Source organism: Hylobates moloch, unplaced genomic scaffold (genome assembly GCF_009828535.3).
Source record: "Hylobates moloch isolate HMO894 unplaced genomic scaffold, HMol_V3 SCAFFOLD_5, whole genome shotgun sequence".
Lineage (NCBI taxonomy): Eukaryota > Metazoa > Chordata > Mammalia > Primates > Hylobatidae > Hylobates > Hylobates moloch.
Window position 1 is genome coordinate 116,367,419 of NW_026652280.1, and position 17,787 is coordinate 116,385,205.

The 17,787-nt window shown below is 43.5% G+C and overlaps 1 protein-coding gene across 1 annotated transcript; it reads right to left on the minus strand.

The window, feature by feature from the left end:
- Positions 1-484: 484 nt before the first annotated feature.
- CHI3L2 (chitinase 3 like 2) lies at positions 485-15,265 on the minus strand. The gene is made up of 11 exons (XM_032155028.2): positions 15,188-15,265; positions 13,385-13,414; positions 12,313-12,514; positions 11,958-12,014; positions 8,863-9,013; positions 8,172-8,296; positions 7,784-7,913; positions 4,987-5,169; positions 2,484-2,600; positions 1,562-1,701; positions 485-709 (listed from the first exon to the last, which is right to left on the minus strand). Exons 1-10 carry the CDS (start codon positions 15,225-15,227, stop codon positions 1,564-1,566), a joined length of 1,173 nt encoding a protein of 390 aa, XP_032010919.1. The 5' UTR covers positions 15,228-15,265; the 3' UTR covers positions 485-709; positions 1,562-1,563.
- Between the last annotated feature and the right edge of the window lie 2,522 nt (positions 15,266-17,787).

A 17,787-nucleotide genomic window follows, 5' to 3' on the forward strand; every position in this document is an offset into this window, starting at 1 on the left:
GCGCTCTCTCAGGGCCTGCACATGACTTTTCCCTGGGCCCATCTTCACTGAGAGTGGACCACAACGTTGGTGTGCACATGCATAGCCCAGAGGCGGGTGTATGTGTTTGTGGGTGGGTTTGTGTGTTGGAGGTTGAGGGTAGAGGGTAGAGTGCAGATGAAGCTTGGATACAAAGCCTACAATGACCACAAGTATGCCCATGAGGCTTCTACTGTGAGAGACAGAGGCAAAGATGGGAATTCTGGTGTGGTATTCCAAGGAGCCTGAGAATTTTAAATTTTCAGGTTCTGATCTTCTAGGTGGTTGCAAAGTTGTATGTGTGAATGTTGGAGGATAAGTCATATTTTAACAGCATGTTAGCTGTTTTTAATATTTCAACATGATATGCAAACCTTCGTTTTCACCCTAGCTCTGGACCCCATAAATAGTAGGGACAGAACAACCTGATATCACAGGGTCAAGGACTGAACAAACGAGGTCATACTTACTAGAGCAAAATGAATTTTTTTTTATTGTACTTCAGGGCAACAAGTCAACAGCTGCAGGAAAACAAAACCAGGTCCAATCCATGATCTAAGAGGAAGTCAGGAAAGGCTTGGAAGAGAGATCCAAAGGCCAGCCTGGCAAGGGGAATCCCACATGAGAATTCCTGGGAGAGAGCAGGCCCCAGGCAGCAAGGTCACCTTGACTGCTTCTCTGTAAGTTAATCCTGGAAACAAAAGGAAAAATATTTCAAAGCCCAACTCAGTAAACTGAGGCCTAAGTTAAGTTACTAAACAATGGATGCTCAGAGTTGGAAGGCTGCTACCCAATCATCTAATTAGGAGTTTTCAAATGGTTCTAGGCCCTTTGCCAGGATAGCAGAGCCAGTCCCTTTTAGTTGTCTGTCTGCAGTGAGCCCCAGCGCCCTGCTTCTCCACCCTCTGCCCTAGAACCAATGTATCACAGCATAACTGGTTGGTCAGCAACAGCCTTCATCTGCACAGGAGGATACACAACACACCTAGGGAACTGGGGGCCCAGGGATGGAGCAGCAGCAAAGCCACTGACCTTCAAGGTAATAGGGAGGTTTGGGTAAAGGCGTACCAATAATGACCATGGGAGCTCCCAAATGTCTAGACTAAGTAAGATCAACTGTGGGTGGGGGAAAAGAGCATCAGGTAATGACTGAGATGGAAATTATCATCAGTCCAGTGAATTGATGGCATACAGTCAGATTTATTGTGATTTAGAAAATTAAGACAGGCTGATGATTTTGTAACCAAGAATTGTGGTGGAGTCAATATTTATCCCTTTTATATACATAATGAAAGTCCTTAGCTCATACGATGCTCAATAAATGGTAGACAAAATGTATCAATATTATTATTATTATTTTAAAAGTCTATGGGAAGCCTATGAAAAGGGCAGAACCAGCCTAATTGCTAAGAAAACATGGCAGAAGAGCCAAAGGAGCATGAGAAAGGATTAGTCCAAATATGTGAAGATGATCTCCCCCAGTCTCCTGTGCCCTGTTCTGCCCAGCTCTCTGCCCACTCCCAGCTCCAGCCTGGACTGTTACCTTCACAGGGAGCCAAGGCTTCTCTTGACTGCTTGGACAAGAGGGTAAGGGCCCTGGTTGCAGGATTTGCCAGTGAAGTCATCCATATCAATAGACCAGATCATGGCTCCTCCCAGGTTTAAATTCTTCAAGAACTGAACCTATGGGAGACACAGAAGGACACACAGAGATTAGAAGGGTGGCCCCTAAATGCCCAGGACCATATCAGGTTCAGATGAGGGTCTGAGCTTAGAATACAGCAGTAGACTAACTGGTTTTCTGGAGTTAGAGACTCCCTGAGGGGTTAAGATTGCTCAGGGAGAGAGAGCCACCAAATCAGCATTAGCCGCCTCTCATTCTGACTTGAGTCACGACACTCAAGGTCCGGCATTCTTAGAGGCTGAGAAAACTCTCCATAATAAGAGAAGAAACTAGGAAGCCCTTAACAAGACAAGTGGCCAGCATTGTCAATTACACTCAAGCCTCCTTTTTGCCCTAACCCTGAAAGGACCACAAATGTCTTACCAAGGTCTAAGAACTGGTAGGCTCAGGAATCTGGAGCCTCCTAGATAGGTAAGTCATGAGAAGGACTGAACAGTTTGTCCTGAGATAACTAACAAAGTAGATTAGCTATACAGACACCAATGTCTCCTTTATTCCCTCTCCCTTATCCTTGCCTTTCTCTTCTCTCCACTCCTCTCTTATCAGAATAAACTTACTTATTCTCAACTCTTTTTTCATCCTTTCCAACTCTTCTACCTGTACCACAGCTGCTCGCAGGTATGACACAGAGTCACTACAGACTTGAGCTATAGAGGCTGCTGGATCCCATCCTAGGGTCTGGGGCCTCAGAAGTTTCTCTCTTTCAACATAGAGTATTCAGGCATTTTACTACATATCACCATTCCCCACCTAAAAGGGTATCTGCCTGTTGCCCACCTACCTTGGTCTCCATACTCTCCACATCATCATAGCCCACCCACTGGTTCCCCTTGACTGCATAGGGAACCTGCTGATCCTGGAGCCTCGTGATCTTGGCTCCTTTCAGGAACTGGCAGATCTGGCAGGGGAAAGGGAAACAAGAGGGTCAGTAATGGGTTATTCTTGAAACTTGGTTGGGGTAGACCGGGCAGGTGAGCCACTAGGGACTTGGGGAAAATATCAGAACCTTTATCCCAAGGATCAAACAATGAGAGAAATGACCACATAAATCATATGAAGTGGGTGTTCCAAGGTGAACCACTAAGAAGTGTCTGTGCTAAAGTCTCATCAGGAGGAGACACAGCAACTAGAAATCAGAAAATACTTGAGTTCCAGATCAGACCCCAGCACCGACCAATAAATCTTCCAATTTCTTCATTTGCAAAATGGAAATAATTATAATAATGCTTTCAACATATCTACCTTACAGTGTTGTTGTTAGGATCAAATGAACTAATACACATTAAAAAATTTTTTTGAAAACAGTAAAGTGCTCTACTTCTAAAGTGAAGTATTATCATGACCATCACCACTATTCCTCATCTTGTAGCATCTCCACTTAAATCTCATTACTCCCCCTCTGTCTCATCCCATTCCCAATATGCCCTGTCCTGGGGCTCCCCTTCTATCATTAGCTACATTCTTTCTGTTAGCATAAGGAAGAGCTCTAAAAAAGATAAATCTTCAATTAAGAATGCATTTCAACATCACATAGAAAATCCATTTTGGATTACTCTTTTTGGATGAACTACATTCATGCTTACTACAATGAGGGCAGAAAATGAAAGTTGAATATTTAAGCAAATATCAACCTGTCAAAGTTATAATGACCTAGAGTCATGAACTGAACAATCAAATCAAACTTTCCATGAGATGGGAAGTGCATATCTAGTGGTTGATATTATAACCCTACCAGGAGATTCTGAGCAATGACCTCTCTTCTCCCTTATATTAAGAGTCTTATTGCTATCAACCTAGAAGTACCCAAGGATGGGTCAGCCTCTCTCCCACCTCCTATCTATCAGGCACCCTGAGATTCATTGAGGACTCTCACGATGACCCATGTCCCATTCTTGTTGCCAATTGAATTGATGATGTGTCAATCATTCCTATGTGTAAGAGGAAGGGAAAAATTGAGCATTACACTGAATGGGTACCTTGGTGGGTGCCAAGTCATTCAGCATGGGCCGATGGCATGTCCACACTCGCAATGAGAGGTCAGGCTGGGACTCCAAAGATAGACCAGGATATAGAATGATATTTTTTCTCTACCTGATCAAATTTCTACTCATCCTTCAAGGCCCAGCATAAACTTATCCTCTTCCATGGAGCCTTCCCCAGTCACCCATCTCTGATCTCATGTCACTCTACACCATTCATTGGTCATTGAATCCCATATTGTTTTACAATACCTCTCTGATTTTATTAAATGTTATAGTAATCTTGTTTTTGAACTCTTGTTTAACTAGCTATGTCTGTATTTCACATTCTTTCCACCTTGACAATAACCCCTTTAGAGACAAGGATGGATAATTACTTATTTCTAGCTTTCACAGTACCCAGTGTTTGGGATATGGGAGTGTCCAAAGAGTTTCTGTTGGTTGACCTATTGCTAGATTTATATCTTCCCCTATGCTTTTTAAATAAATTTCCCAGATTGGAGGGCAGAGAGGAATGATGGTATAATTAGCTGAACGATTTTGTTATCCCTGTGATCTATCTGACATCTGCACAGAATTTGACACATTTGACCACTCCCTCCTTTTTGAAACACCTACTTCTCTAAGGTCTTTGGCACAGGTCCGGGTGGGTTCCTCCTATCCCTCTTGTAGTTCCTTTCCAGTTACCTTAATATGTTTCCCTTCCTCTGCATGTCCCTCAGGTGTAGGAGGTTTTTGGGTTTGTCTGGGGCCTCATTCACTTCTCACTGTATGGTTTGGCTTCAGGTACCAGCTTTATGCTGATATTTTTGAATCTACCTCTCTAGTGCAGACTGGCCTGCTGTGATCCAAACCCATATATTCAATGACTCACATGTTATCTATATGTCCCACAGCCTCTTCACACTCAGAACATCCAAAACTGATCTCATGAGCAGGACCAGTGTCTACTCTGTTCTCCCTCCAGTCTTCCCTATCTCTGTAAATGGCATTGCCATCCACTTAGCTGCTCAAATCAAGAACTTGGGGTAGTCTTCCTTTTTCAATTTCTCATACCCTCCTCTGCCTATCCCCATTCCTGGCTAGCTCCATCTCCTCTTCAGAGTTCAGCTTTTTTCACTTCCTCCAGGAAGCATTCCCTGACCCTCTCCCAACCTAGAGTTAGGAGATCCCCTCACATGTTCAGTAGTACTCTGCCATTTCCCCTTCACAACACTCAGGATGCTTTACTCTGCTGTCAAATTGAAGATGGAACATCTACCCAGACACGGCAGGGAGCTGAGGGTACAGGGGGTTTCCAGGTACCTCATAATAGGCCAGGAAACCTGAAGACTCTGTGATGGGTCCAGCAGCTCCAGGGCCAGAGGCAGGGGCTCCCACGGTGGTTTCTGCAGAGGCCAGTGTGAAGGAGTGCCCATATGTGGGGATGCCCATGACCACCTTCTCTGAGGGCATTCCCTTACGTATCCAGTACCCCACAGCATATTCCTAGAATGGGAAGAGAGATGGAGGCTCAGAGTGTGGGGAAAGAAAGGCATTAGACATTTTTTAGCCTCTATCCCAAACTTCACAGAGGTGACTGCCTGGTTTCTTTTCTACATCCGAGTGTGAACAGACCAGACCCCCCAGACCAGACCCCCCAGACCAGAGTGCTTGTTCTAATGCACATATGTATGCTCTTTAGCAGCAAGACGCTTATGCAACTTTTTCTAATCTCTGAAAGGAACTAGACACTGGATCACAAAAGAAATCAGTCAACAAACCTAGAATACATGAAATCAAGGTTGTCACCATCTTCCTTTCCTTTTTGAGTCAACTCAAAATCCCTGTGGAACTTGTCTACACAATGGCTCATTGTGAATACTGACAAAGGTGGCTGTCAGATTCCTAGTCCATGAGGCCTCACAATGACCTTGGACCCAATGGGACATATCAACATAAAGAGTCAAACTCTGTAAAATATTTGAAGAGATTTATTCTGAGCCAAATATGAATGATGAATGGCCCATGACACAGCTCTCAAGAGATCCTGAGGACATGTGCCCAAGGTGGTCAGGCTACAGCTCGATTTCATACATTTCAGGGAAACATAAGACATCAATCAATACATGTAAGATGTACATTGGTTCACTCCAGAAACACAGGACAACTAGAAGCTGCAGCTTCCAGGTCATAGGTGAATTCAAAGATCTTTTGATTGGCAATTGTTTGAAAGAGTTATTATGTAAAGGCCTAGAGTCAATAGAAAGGAATGTCTGGGTTATGATAAGTGGTGTAGAGACCAAGGTTTTATCATGCAAATAAAGCCTCCAGGTAGCAGGCTTCAGAAAGACTAGACTGTAAATGTTTCTCATCAGACTTAGAAACTCTCTTCTGTCAGTCTTAAGGTCTCTGTATTGATGTTAATGCTGGTCAGCTGTGAGGCATGTCTGACACCCAACTTCCCATCATGACCTGAATTAATTTTTCAGATTAACTTTGAATGCCCTTGGCCAAGAGGAAGGATTTGTTCAGATGTTTGGGGGGCTTAGAATTTTATTTTTGGTTTATAGACAGATTGGGAGGTAAGAGGCTAATTTTGGCTTTCCTGCTCTCAGAACAAAATAAAGGGTTAGAGAAGACAAAGATATGTCTCCTCATTCTTAAAGATAACTGATAGAGAGGAAGGAGTGAAGGAGGCTGATGTGATTTAGCCACATGAAGGCCTAGACAACCCCAACCAGAAATCATATCTAGCTCTGGACTGATCCATTTTGTGACTTTGAATATGAAGGCCTGGAAACATGCAACACAGATATTTTTTCTCCCAGAATTTTAGGAATATACATCCATATATATGAAACAGACTTTGCAAAAATTGTAACTGAGAAAATTATGACAGTGAAAGAGATCTGGCCTAACCGACTCCATCTTGCTTGTAACCTCCAAGCTGTCCTTGTTCATTCCTGGGTGTAAGCCATCTCAATTTGGAAGGAATTTAGTCTATAGGTTAGCTTTGAAACAAAGATGATTAACAGCCCTTTTTGGAAACAAACTCTCTTCTTGCCTAGAGACCAGTCTGCTTTTGTAGAACTAACAAATTAGCCATGAGATTAGAAGTTATGGTTTAGGAGTCATGCGGCCAAAGGCTGCAAGATTCTAAGCCTCCCCAAACTGCAGCTGGGAATAGCACCACTGTTGCAAAACCTAAGATCAGTGCTTGAGATATTTTGCAGATCTTGCATTCTGATGCACCAGCTGACACCACCCAGACCCAGGAATCTGGCTCAACCAGTTCTGTGATTCTCAACCAAGAACAAAAGACAGCAAGAAAAACCCACTTTTAATCCTTATGATTTCATCTTCAACCTGACCAATCAGCACTCCCCACTTTCTGACCCCCCCATCCACAAAAGTATCCTTAAAAACCCTGATCCCTGAATTTCCAGGAAGACTGATTTGAGTAATAATAAAATTCCAGTCTCCCACACAGCTGATTTTGCATGACTTAAACTCTTTCTCTATTGCAGTTCTCCTATCTTGATAAATCACTGGGCAAGGAGAACCCATTGGCTGGATACGTTATGTTCCAGAACAACATCAACAACATTTTTTTTTTTTTACTTTTCATTTCCCACCACCAGGACCTTCACATCACATGACCTTGAAGAGTCAATGGAATCTGCCGAGCTTCTGTTTCATCATCTGTGAAGTGGGAGTAACACTTCCTACCCAGCTGACCTCATGGGGTTGTTTTAAAGATAGAATTAAATAGGGAATGTAGATGGACACAGGAAGGTACAAGTTCTGTTCTCCTGTGTAGATGCCAAGAAATGTATCAAAGATGGAGAATCCAGAGAAGACTGGGATGGGGGACACTCTGAGCCAGAGACAGAGCTTAGGGCACTTTAGCTATCAGCACTTCTGACATTTTCCAGGTGACATTTCATTGGTGCCTGGTCAAAGCACTTCTCCTGCACTCACTTGCTCCTGGGGCTACCCAATTCCCTCTTGGTCCCATAGCTCTCCCTCAGTTCAAGACAGAAGTAACTCTAGACATGCTGGACTCTCCCCGGCCCCACCCCCACAGCCAGTACCCCTGAGGTTCCCCTGGCCTACTCACCACATTGTAGTAGGAGCTTGGCCCTCTGTCCTGCCACCCCTTGCTCAGAGGGCTGTTGTGGCCAGTGATAAGGGGCTTTTCCCAAGACCCATGGAAGTCAAAGGACAGGAGGTTGATGAAATCCAGATCTCTAAAGTGCCAAAAGCAAAGAGAGAGATTTTGTGACAAGCAGTGGTAGAAACAATTGTAAGTAATTGTTTTGGCTTTGAATGATGCTGCTAGAAGGATTGAAAGTCTGTAAATATGTTGTTCCTGGCTGAATGATGCAGGGTTAGGACAATGACCTTCTCTCTCTTCCTCCTCCCCTCATCCCTCAAACACGCTGATGCATCATTTGCATGGACCAAATTGGAAGCAGAGGGATGGGAAGTTGCTCTGATGTACTCACTTTGCCAGTTTCTCAACTTGATAGCTGTTATCAATCATTTGCCTCCCTGCAGATACGCCTGCAGTCAAGAGAAGCCTTTCCTTGGTGGATTTTGTGAAGTCCTTCTGAAAGGCTTCTGCTAACTCCTAGGAAAAACAAGGAAACAAGGTGTTAGATTCCCCTTCCTAGAGTACAGCGCTAAGCTTCTTGCCTGGAATCTATGAGGATTCTAGAACCACATTAGATGCAAAAGATCAACCCTTTCCTCCCCATCCCACAAGGGGATGCCCTATGCCTATATCTGCTCAGGAAGTTTTCACATTAGGCAGGAGGACCCCAGCCTCACTGTACCCAAGAATAACTATCTTGGTTACTACCTGATAGATTTTTGGATCTATCTGATAGATCTTCTATGAGGCTACCTCAGTACTCAGGAAATCCTATGGCTACACACTCTTTTATATGGATGTTGCTTTATTTTGATGTTCTTCATCAAAAAGAAGAACATCAAAATAAATGTACAAGGGGGCTCCATTGTTTCATATTGTTCCCTCCTTAAAATAGGAACCGGGGCTTTTCTCTCATTAGTGGGCGCTTCAGAAAGGCTGGGGCTGTGTCTTCCCACCAGACTCAATCGTTTCATTTTTGTCTCCCAATGTGGCTGTGGATTCTGGATATCAGAGTACTGAGTATACCATGGCATCTGACTTACACGAATCAGCACAGTGAAATGAGTGTTTCCTTTCTGATCTGGGTAGATCCAGCTTACATCCAGTCCATCAAAGTTATGGTTCCTTAGAAACAGGATTACGGAGTTAACAAATTCCAAGCGTGATGTAGAAGAATCCACCATGGGGTGGAACCTGGAAAGAAGCAATACAAGTGTCTTTTTGGAAAGAACAAGTAACACCTGTAGTGTAACACATTTTTCACAGAAATCCTGAGCAGTCTTCTCTTCCCCAATATTCATTTACAATTTGTATATTCTAATGCTTTCCCCTTTTGGAACAGATGAGAGAAGAAGGATTGTTGGGCCAGAACATTGATCCGGCCAGGTAAAGGAAGACTGGGTTCTCTGCAGACCTTCCTAAGGGTAACGGAGCTGCCTTTGACAAAGACTCTTACCTTGACCAAACTTAGGTAGGCTTCTCTGAGCCCTCTTCTCAACTGTACCTCAACCTTGGGCTTCTGTGTCTGTCTTTGCAGTGTCCGATTCTAGCAAAAGTCCTGCCAGGTCAGTTTAGCGAGAAACCCCCAGCCCTGGTACCTGATCACTCACCCCCTGCCATCCCCCAGGTGGTATCTCATCACTCTGGCATCCTTTGGCAGGAATCCTGTTGAATCAGTTTAGCAAGAATACCCCTACCCCAATGTTTCCTCTTTATGATTTTCCATCCGCTGATTGCCCCCAGTGTGCTCTTTGGCTATATTTCCTCACTTGCCTTTGCTGCCTTTGGAATAGAACCCAGTACTATACTGAGGTCTTTTTCCCCGTTTCAATATTTCCTGAATAAAATCTGTTTTACTGCTTTAAATACTGTCCAGCTTTGGTTTTCTTTAACACTTTACACCCTTGAAAAGCAGTTTGCAATGTGGTGGGCTTAGGGTCAGGAAAACTAGATTCAAGTCCCAGGTCAGAGTCCTTTCTGATTGATGGCCACTTTGTCATTAACACGCTCTCTGGGTTCCAGTCTGGCCACCTCTAAATTGGGACTGAGGGTACTAATCCTGCTTCATGTGCCTCAAGGGGGTAACATTTAGGGAAGTTCCAGGAAAAAGAACTAGACTCCAGTGACTTCATGGTCCCCAAACCAGCATCCCGGTCACAAATAGGCAACACACTCCCACAAATAGGCAGATCTGCCACAAATAGGCAGATCTCCCCAACCCCAGGATTTCTGATGAAAATAGGACTTGAAATCAGCAGCTCCTCAAGGGCTTCATCTGAACTAGAATTCTGAAGCCATGAAGTTGATTCTCAGATGCCCACACCAAGGGCACCAATAGCATTTAAAACCCAAAGCTGTAGAAGAGATACTGATATTTTCCTGAGGACATAACCTTTAAGTTGTGTCACTTTTCACCTCTTACAATACCTCCCACCCCCAGGCTTTCTTAGAGCCTTGAATTAATTTTGTTTTACTCAGTATTAAATTGAGATTTTTATTCCTGCATGTATCTCATCTTCGAAGTGGAAGAGATAGCAAGAAACTGGCCTGATATCAGAAAACTACAGTGGAAATAGTTTTCCAGATTTTCTCTTGCATTTGAAAGTGCTTACAATGATTAGAAAGCCATTGCACCTGAGCCTCCGGGCCCGTGCCTCCAATTTTAGGAGAGATGCCCATTCAATAGAAATTTACTAATTTGTTCCTTAGAAGCAAGTTTGTATATTACACGTATATAATTATTCTGCACAGCACCTGGCACAAAGCCTGGCATTTACCTAATAATAACAACAATAATCATGTAACAATGATTACTGCAACCATTGAGCCCTTATTGCACGGGGGCACTATGCTAAACAGTTTGCTCGCATTGCCTGCCTTTACAACATCACCCTGAGGTAAATTCTGTTGTTATTTTTCTTATTGTATAGTTAAAGAAAACTGCGGCATACAGACGTAAAGAACTTGACCAAAGTCACACAGCTTGCATGCATCTAAAGGGAAATCCAATCCAAACACATCTATCTCCAAAATTCTACTTTTAATCACTAAACTGGCAAACAATTATTTACTGAATGAATGAATACAAGAATGAATGAATAAATGAAGACATTTTTATTTGCATCAACACCTAAGCAAGTATTAGGAAGGGGAGAAAATTTGAGAATTAGAAGGATGGGTGCCATGGAAGCTCATTCATATTGAAGGGTGTTCACGGAGGAGTTAACACAGAACCAAAAAAGTTAGGTAGCCTGATCTTTCTTCCTTCTTTCTGTGTGCAGAAGTCTAAATAGGTCTTCTAACACTACTTCTTCTCTCTGCCTACTCTGGCTGTAACTGACTACTGACAGGTTGCACAAGTTGTACTATCAGATTTCTATAAAAACTCCAAGACTCTCCCAGCCAAGTTTAAGATCTCTGGACTTTTTAAGATGTTAGCACTTTAAATAATAAAGCAGAAGAAATTCAAAATTAGATAAACTGTAGTTGAAGATGGAAAAAATGTCATATTTATCCTTATGTATTTTCATTTAGCTCTTGATGTAAATGAGATATCATTTCCGTGTAAATAGAAAATATTATTTAGAATGTGTGCTTTGTATCAATAGCTATTTTGATTTTAAGCAAAGCAGAACTGATTGTTTCCTCTGCTGCTCTGATGGTGCTCAGGCCATCTGGCTGCACAGCCATGATCCCAGACATTGTAGTCCACTGACTGCTATGGGCCACGGTGGGGCTTCTAAGTGGAAGCAAACCATCCAACCCACAGCAGGGTGCAAAGTCAAACCCTCAAGTGATTAAAAAACATTGCACTTTCCAATTAAAAGGATCTCTATAATCCATAAAGTGAAAAACATTCATGTAAATAATTAAGAATTTTCTGAATATTGTTCATGGCCCACTTTCTCTCAAGCCTTGAGTGTCTGGGCTTGTATTAAGCTCCAGAAGAATTCCTTCAAGGACCCCAGGAAACTTAATGCTGTGCCTCTGCTTATGATAAAACTCAAATCGGTTTTGCCACCTGGCCAAGGGAAAACCTCTTAAAGCCTAGTTTAATATCTCTTCTCAAGAGGAGGAAAAATGATGATGATCAAAAATTACATGGGGAAATGAACAAAAAATAAAGATGTAGTCTTACCCTTTGGAACCAAACAGGTACCCTCCAATGGACAAGAGAATTTTCAGTTTGGGATTCCTGAAGTAGAAGAATAAGATGATTATTTATCTTCTGGCTGCCAGGAAAGACTTTGTCTAAAGAACAAAGTTCTTAAGTGTAGAGAATGTGGACAATTAGGGCCTGGCTGTTTGAACCAAAGCAAAGTTCAGTGAAGGGATGAAGCACTGGAGAGAACAGTTAGGATCAGAAATACACCCAGAGAAATACATAGGAATGAATGAATGAATGAATGAGATAGTATGTCTTAGGCTCAGCTTAAGACCAGCTTCCCTCCTCTAAAATCCATGCAGGATGCTTCCACCCCCATCTTACTGACTTGGTTTTGAGACTGTTGATGGTCTGATAGAGCATCACTTCACTCTTGTCCTTGATGATAACCTTGTTGTTCTCAATGCTGGCAAATGAGTAGATGAGATGAGAGCATAGGAAGGGGTCAATATTCTCAGGGGTGAATTTTCCTGGTTCCTGCCGGTCCTGGGACCAGTTGGTAAAGTAGCAAACCAGTTTGTAGGCAGATCCTGGAGTAGAGTGAAGAGAGCCAATGAAACTCTAGTGCTGTTGCCTTAGAGCCCAGAAAGCCACAACTTTCTCCCCAAGACAGCCATTGCATCATTTGCTCATTCCTCCAAGAGCCTCTGAGGGTCATTCAGCCCGGGCCTTTAGTGCTGGCTCTTGAGTACCCAGACCTCAGTTAAGAAATACACTGAGGCTGGGCACAGTGGCTCACACCTGTTATCCCAGCACTTTGGGAGGCTGAGGCAGGAGGATTGCTTGAACCCAGGAGTTCAAGACCAGCCCTGGCAACATAGCAAAACCCCATTGCTACAAAAAATTTAAAAATTAGCCGAGCATAGGGGTGCATGCCCATAGTCTCAGCTACTCAGGAGGCTGAGATTGGAGGATTGCTTGAGCCTGGGAGGTCGAGGCTGCAGTGAGCCATGGTCACACCACTGCACTCCAGCCTCCAGCCTGGACCACACAGTGAGATCCTGTCTCAAAAAAATAAAAAAAAAATACACTGAGAGACAGAGATACCATCAACATATGAAACACCCATGGAGCACTAAGATTCAGTGTGTATGGATGGATGGATGACACAGATCAGTGGAGAAACAGATAATACAAACATTGTGTATGTTTGTATTCACACATACATATTGAGGCCAGGTATGGGGGAGGGGTGAGAGAGAGAGTGGCTGAAAAAGAACTAGAACAAGGGATACACAAAAAGATACGGAGAACAAAAACTCAGTTCATAAATATGTGAGTGGCAGAACCAGAGAGAGTAATCAAGAGAAAAACCGTGTAGCAGAAAAAGAAACTGGACATCAAAAATGAAAGCATGCAAGCCAGGAGATCCAGGCGGTAGTGACTTATGGACTACTTACCTCCCTGGAGAAGCAGCAAGACCACTACACCTGCAATAGATGGGTGGAAAGAGAAATCTGTTGAGCCAAACCTGGTTCTGTTGTCCCAGATAATGGCAGTGAAAATGTGGGTGTGCTCACATACAAGATAGAGCCACACTTCATCTGGGCTCCCCAGCCACAGCTGCTGTGGTTTCTTTACAGGACCTTGAGGTCCCCAACCCTGGGGTGCCGCCTTGTGTCTCTACATTCCTAGGCAGAAACATTTTCCAAGCTGGGAATTTATTTTTTCATTCATTTATCCAAAAAATTCTATTGAATCATATGCTCTGTGCTAAGTATTGCTCAGGACACTGGGGAAATTATAATGCAGTTAATGCCTTCCCTGCACTCAAGGTGCTCATAGTCTAGTCTGGAGTTGAATATAGGTAGGATGACCATATAGTTTATTGTCCAATGAGACACTTCAAAGAGTAAAAAGGAGCATTATTAATAATTTCCCTAGGATGATAGCTTGAACCAGAACTATCTCAGGCAAATTGAGATGGTCACACTATGTATAAACAATTAACTCTTAGAACAAGGTAAGCAGTGTGAGCTGGCCCTGGTAGTGCTTTAAACTTATATGTTTGAAATTATGCCCAGTCTCTTCTCCATAGGACATCTACCCTAGGAAGACTGGTGAGATTATTCTATACTTAACACATCCTCCTAAAGGAAAGAAAGAGCAGACCCCTGGCTCGTAGAAACTTTGCCCAATGGACAAGACTCCGGGAACTGCAATCCCCCCAGCCTGGGGATATTGTTCACTCTGAAACACTTACAGGTCCAAAAATGAAGAGAGGGGCAGCCAAAAAGGAGAGAAAACTTTCAATGACACAGCTGCTGGAGCTGATTCCTCCCTTGCAGAGCTTAGGGCTGGAAAACAGGGCTCTACTGTTCTCTCTTGATGATTCACGTGTTTTTTTAGGCAGGGAGGTTAGGCCCTGATTCTCCACACACTCACTAAGTAAATGGTCAGAGAAGTTCTGTTTGGCACATCCACTGTCAGGTCAGCCTCCAGGCCCTTCTGCAAAGTGTGGCCTCCCTACCGGCTCTACCCTGTCAAGGGTCAGTCCAGGCTCAGCTAAGTTCAACAGGGAGCCCAAAAGGCTCTTGCCAAGTGGGTGCTTCATGGCTTGAGAGGGTAAGACAAGGTGAAAGAGGTATGGACACAAATAAATTATTTATTTCCTCCAGCAGACATATTCCCTCCCCTCCCCTCCTGGTAAACGTTCCTCGTTCACTCATAGCCTTGTTCATTTAGACTCATCCCCACTCTCATCCCAATTCCCAGCCACCACAAAAGCCAGAGTTTTGGATCAGAACTTTAGAGTTGAAAGGGAGAGTTTAAAAAACATGCAATTCAATAAACCATTCTGCAGATGAGAAACGTGGAGCTCTCCAAAAGTTGTAAAATATAACCACAGCAAAGCCCATGAAAGATGTGACTCGTAATACAATGCTCACACACCAAGAGACTAAGAAAGCTTGGCCTCTTTCCTATCTTAGCTCCAGTTCTAATGTGGACAAGAAGCACCTCTGCGCAAACTGAGAATATCCTGCCAGTGTAAAGGGTTCTGGCTACTGCTGCCTTCTTGCCCATTCAGGAAAGATCATGTGGTTCCCCTACAACAATTGCATTGGCTTGAAATTTTTTGACACTAAGGTCAACAGAAAGACTGAAATCCCAGGAAAGGAGGAAGATTACTTCTTCTACAGACCTGTTACCTCTTCCTTCCTCACCAACTTTCCTGCTGAATTATCAACCCCAAGCATGCTCACCTGCCCAGAGAGACTTCTGGTCCATGGTGGTTGCTCCCATATCCTTGGCTAGCTTCTGGGATGCACATTCTCTAGGTCTTTTATCCACTGAGGTTTCGACAGCCTGTCCCTACACGAAAGCAGCAAGAAGTCCAGGGACTTCCCCTGGCAGACTTGTGAAACTTCTCGGAAATGAAGCCCAGATTTCAGCAATGCCAACTCTGACCTGTCAGAAATTAGTTGCTGTGAAGACAGCTGCTGAAGAACCCTTTTCATCTTGTCTCACCTAAAAGGGACCTGGTCCTGGAGAAGGGAAGGAGGTGATACTCAGGCTCTGCCTCCTGGTATCACCCTCGGCCCTGAATCTCCTTCCTCATCATCCCAATCTGTCTCCTTCTTCTTGCCCCCACCTCTCTCTGTGCTCACACCACCTCTGGCTTGCTTAATTTTTTTAGAAACAGGATCTTGTTCTTGCTGTATCACCCCAGCTGGAGTGCAGTTGCACAATCACGGCTCACTGCAGCCTCAACCTCCCGGGCTCAAAGGATCTTCCTAGCTTGGCCTCCAGAGTAGCTGGAACCACAGGCATGCACCTTACACCTTGCTAATTTAAAAAAAAAAAAAAAAAAAAAAATTTGTAGAGACAGGGTCTCACTACATTACCCAGGCTGGTCTTGAATTCCTGGGCTCAAGCGCCCCTCCTGCCTTGGCCTCCCAAAGTGCTGAGATTACAAGTGTGAGCCACCACACCCAACAACAGCTATTGTTTCCCAGGCACCTCCAATGACACCTTCTCTGTGGCTCTTCCCACTGTCCCCCGAGCCGAGACTAGCTGGCACCTCTGCCTACAGTGCATTCTATTTCCTTTCATTCCTTCACACTGTATTGTGATGTATTGGTGTGTGTCTCCACTGTGCAAGTACAAGAAGTATGAGAAGAAAAAATTAGCCAGGCATAGTGGCACATGTTGATAATCCCAGCTGCTCAGGAGGCTGAGGTGGGAGGATCACCTGAGTGAGCCCCAGAGGTTTGGGCTATGGTGAGCTGAGATCACACCACTGCAGTCCATCCTGGGCAAAGCAAGACTCTATCTCAAAAAAAAAAAAAAAAAAAAAGAATTATGTGAAACACAAAAAGAAAAACCTCAACAAATGTCTGTTCAGGATCCTGCCTTAACCTGTGAGAATGGACTTGCACTCCAGACTCAAAGGCTCAGATCCTCAGGGCCTTGCACATCTCCCTACCTATCTCCCAGTGCCTTTTTCATAACTGGCTCATCGGTGTCACCCAAAATGTATACGTTGAAGCCCTAAGTCCCAGTGTGATGGTCTATGGAGAAGGGGCATTGCGGGTAATTAGATCATGAGGGTAGAGTCCTCATGAATGGGATTAGCACTCTTACAAGAATAGACACAAAAGAGATGATCTCTGTTTACCACGGGAGTATGCAGCAAGTAGGTGGCTTTCAGCAGATCAGGAAGAAGGCCATCACCAGACACCTCATCTGTGTGCGGCTTGATTTTAAACTTCCCAGCCTCCAGACTGTGAGAAATAGACATTTGTTGTTATGCCACCGAGTCTGTGGTATTTTATTATAGCTGCTTGAACCTACCTACTCAGTTCTCAAGGGCTCCAGAAGCCTGCACAACCTTCAGTGTGAAAATACCTCAGCTCAGCTTACTGAAAGGGTGCCAATTTTGTTCTTGTTTCTTTGTTGATAACAAAATATAGTATGGGTTCATACTAAACTTCTTATGCATACCACTGTATTCATTCTTCTTTCAGATTTAAAATGAGGTTTAAAAAAGCACTCACGGTCTAGCCTGGGTGACAGAGCAAGACTCCGTCTAAAAACAAAAAAAAGAAAAAAGAAAAAGAAAGCACTCATGGTATTGTTTGCTAGTTTGAACTGAGATCTTCTCATCTTCTGATAGGTATTTCCTGCCCTGCTGAAGGAGGTAAATGTAGCATTTCACAAGTGTGCCTGTGCATTCACTCTCGCTGGCATTGCTTTGCAGTTGTCTATCTCCGTACTTCAATCAGATGACCATATTGGCACTGATAGCATAGTAAAGAAAGGCATTAATGTTTTATCTCTGCTTTCCTGACATTATGCCTTATTATGTTGCTGGATGGAGAGATGTATCTTTTTTCTCTTGGCATTTTAATTCTAGAAAATGATAAACTTGTCCCCAGGACTAAAAGAGAAAACTTAGTCAATCAGATTTTGACTTTCATGGTCAAGGTCATGGCAATTATTTGCAGATTTTTTTCTTAAACAACTTTCCTTCCAGGCTTAAGCTGTGGATTCTCTCCTAAGCAAGGTCTTCATCTGCTCCAGTGCCTATTCCAACTGAAAACCTAACTTGGAGACATTACTAGAGTCCTAATCTTTCAAAGTCACAAGAGACATTAGTATGTTCTAAACTCAAACCCCACCGTGGAAAAGGAAGATAATATGGGTGAGGGGGTTGGAGCCCAAGAAGGAAAAATGGCTTTCAATCCTTCAGCATCCAACAAGTACAGCAAACACCTATGGAAAATCTACACCTTGTAAAGAACTGATAAGAGCTTATAGAGCCCCTATTTGATCTGCCTCAAGAAACTTGTACTCTACTTGG

Bases quoted from the DNA above. Each gene is read 5' to 3' on its own strand.
- CHI3L2 (XM_032155028.2), bottom strand. From the start codon at position 15,227: ATGGGAGCAACCACCATGGACCAGAAGTCTCTCTGGGCAG. The intron at 13,415-15,187 runs GTGAGCATGCTT...CATCTATTGCAG, and splicing joins CCAGAAGTCTCTCTGGGCAG to GTGTAGTGGTCTTGCTGCTT. The intron at 5,170-7,783 runs GTGAGTAGGCCA...TTCCCATTCTAG, and splicing joins CAAGCTCCTACTACAATGTG to GAATATGCTGTGGGGTACTG.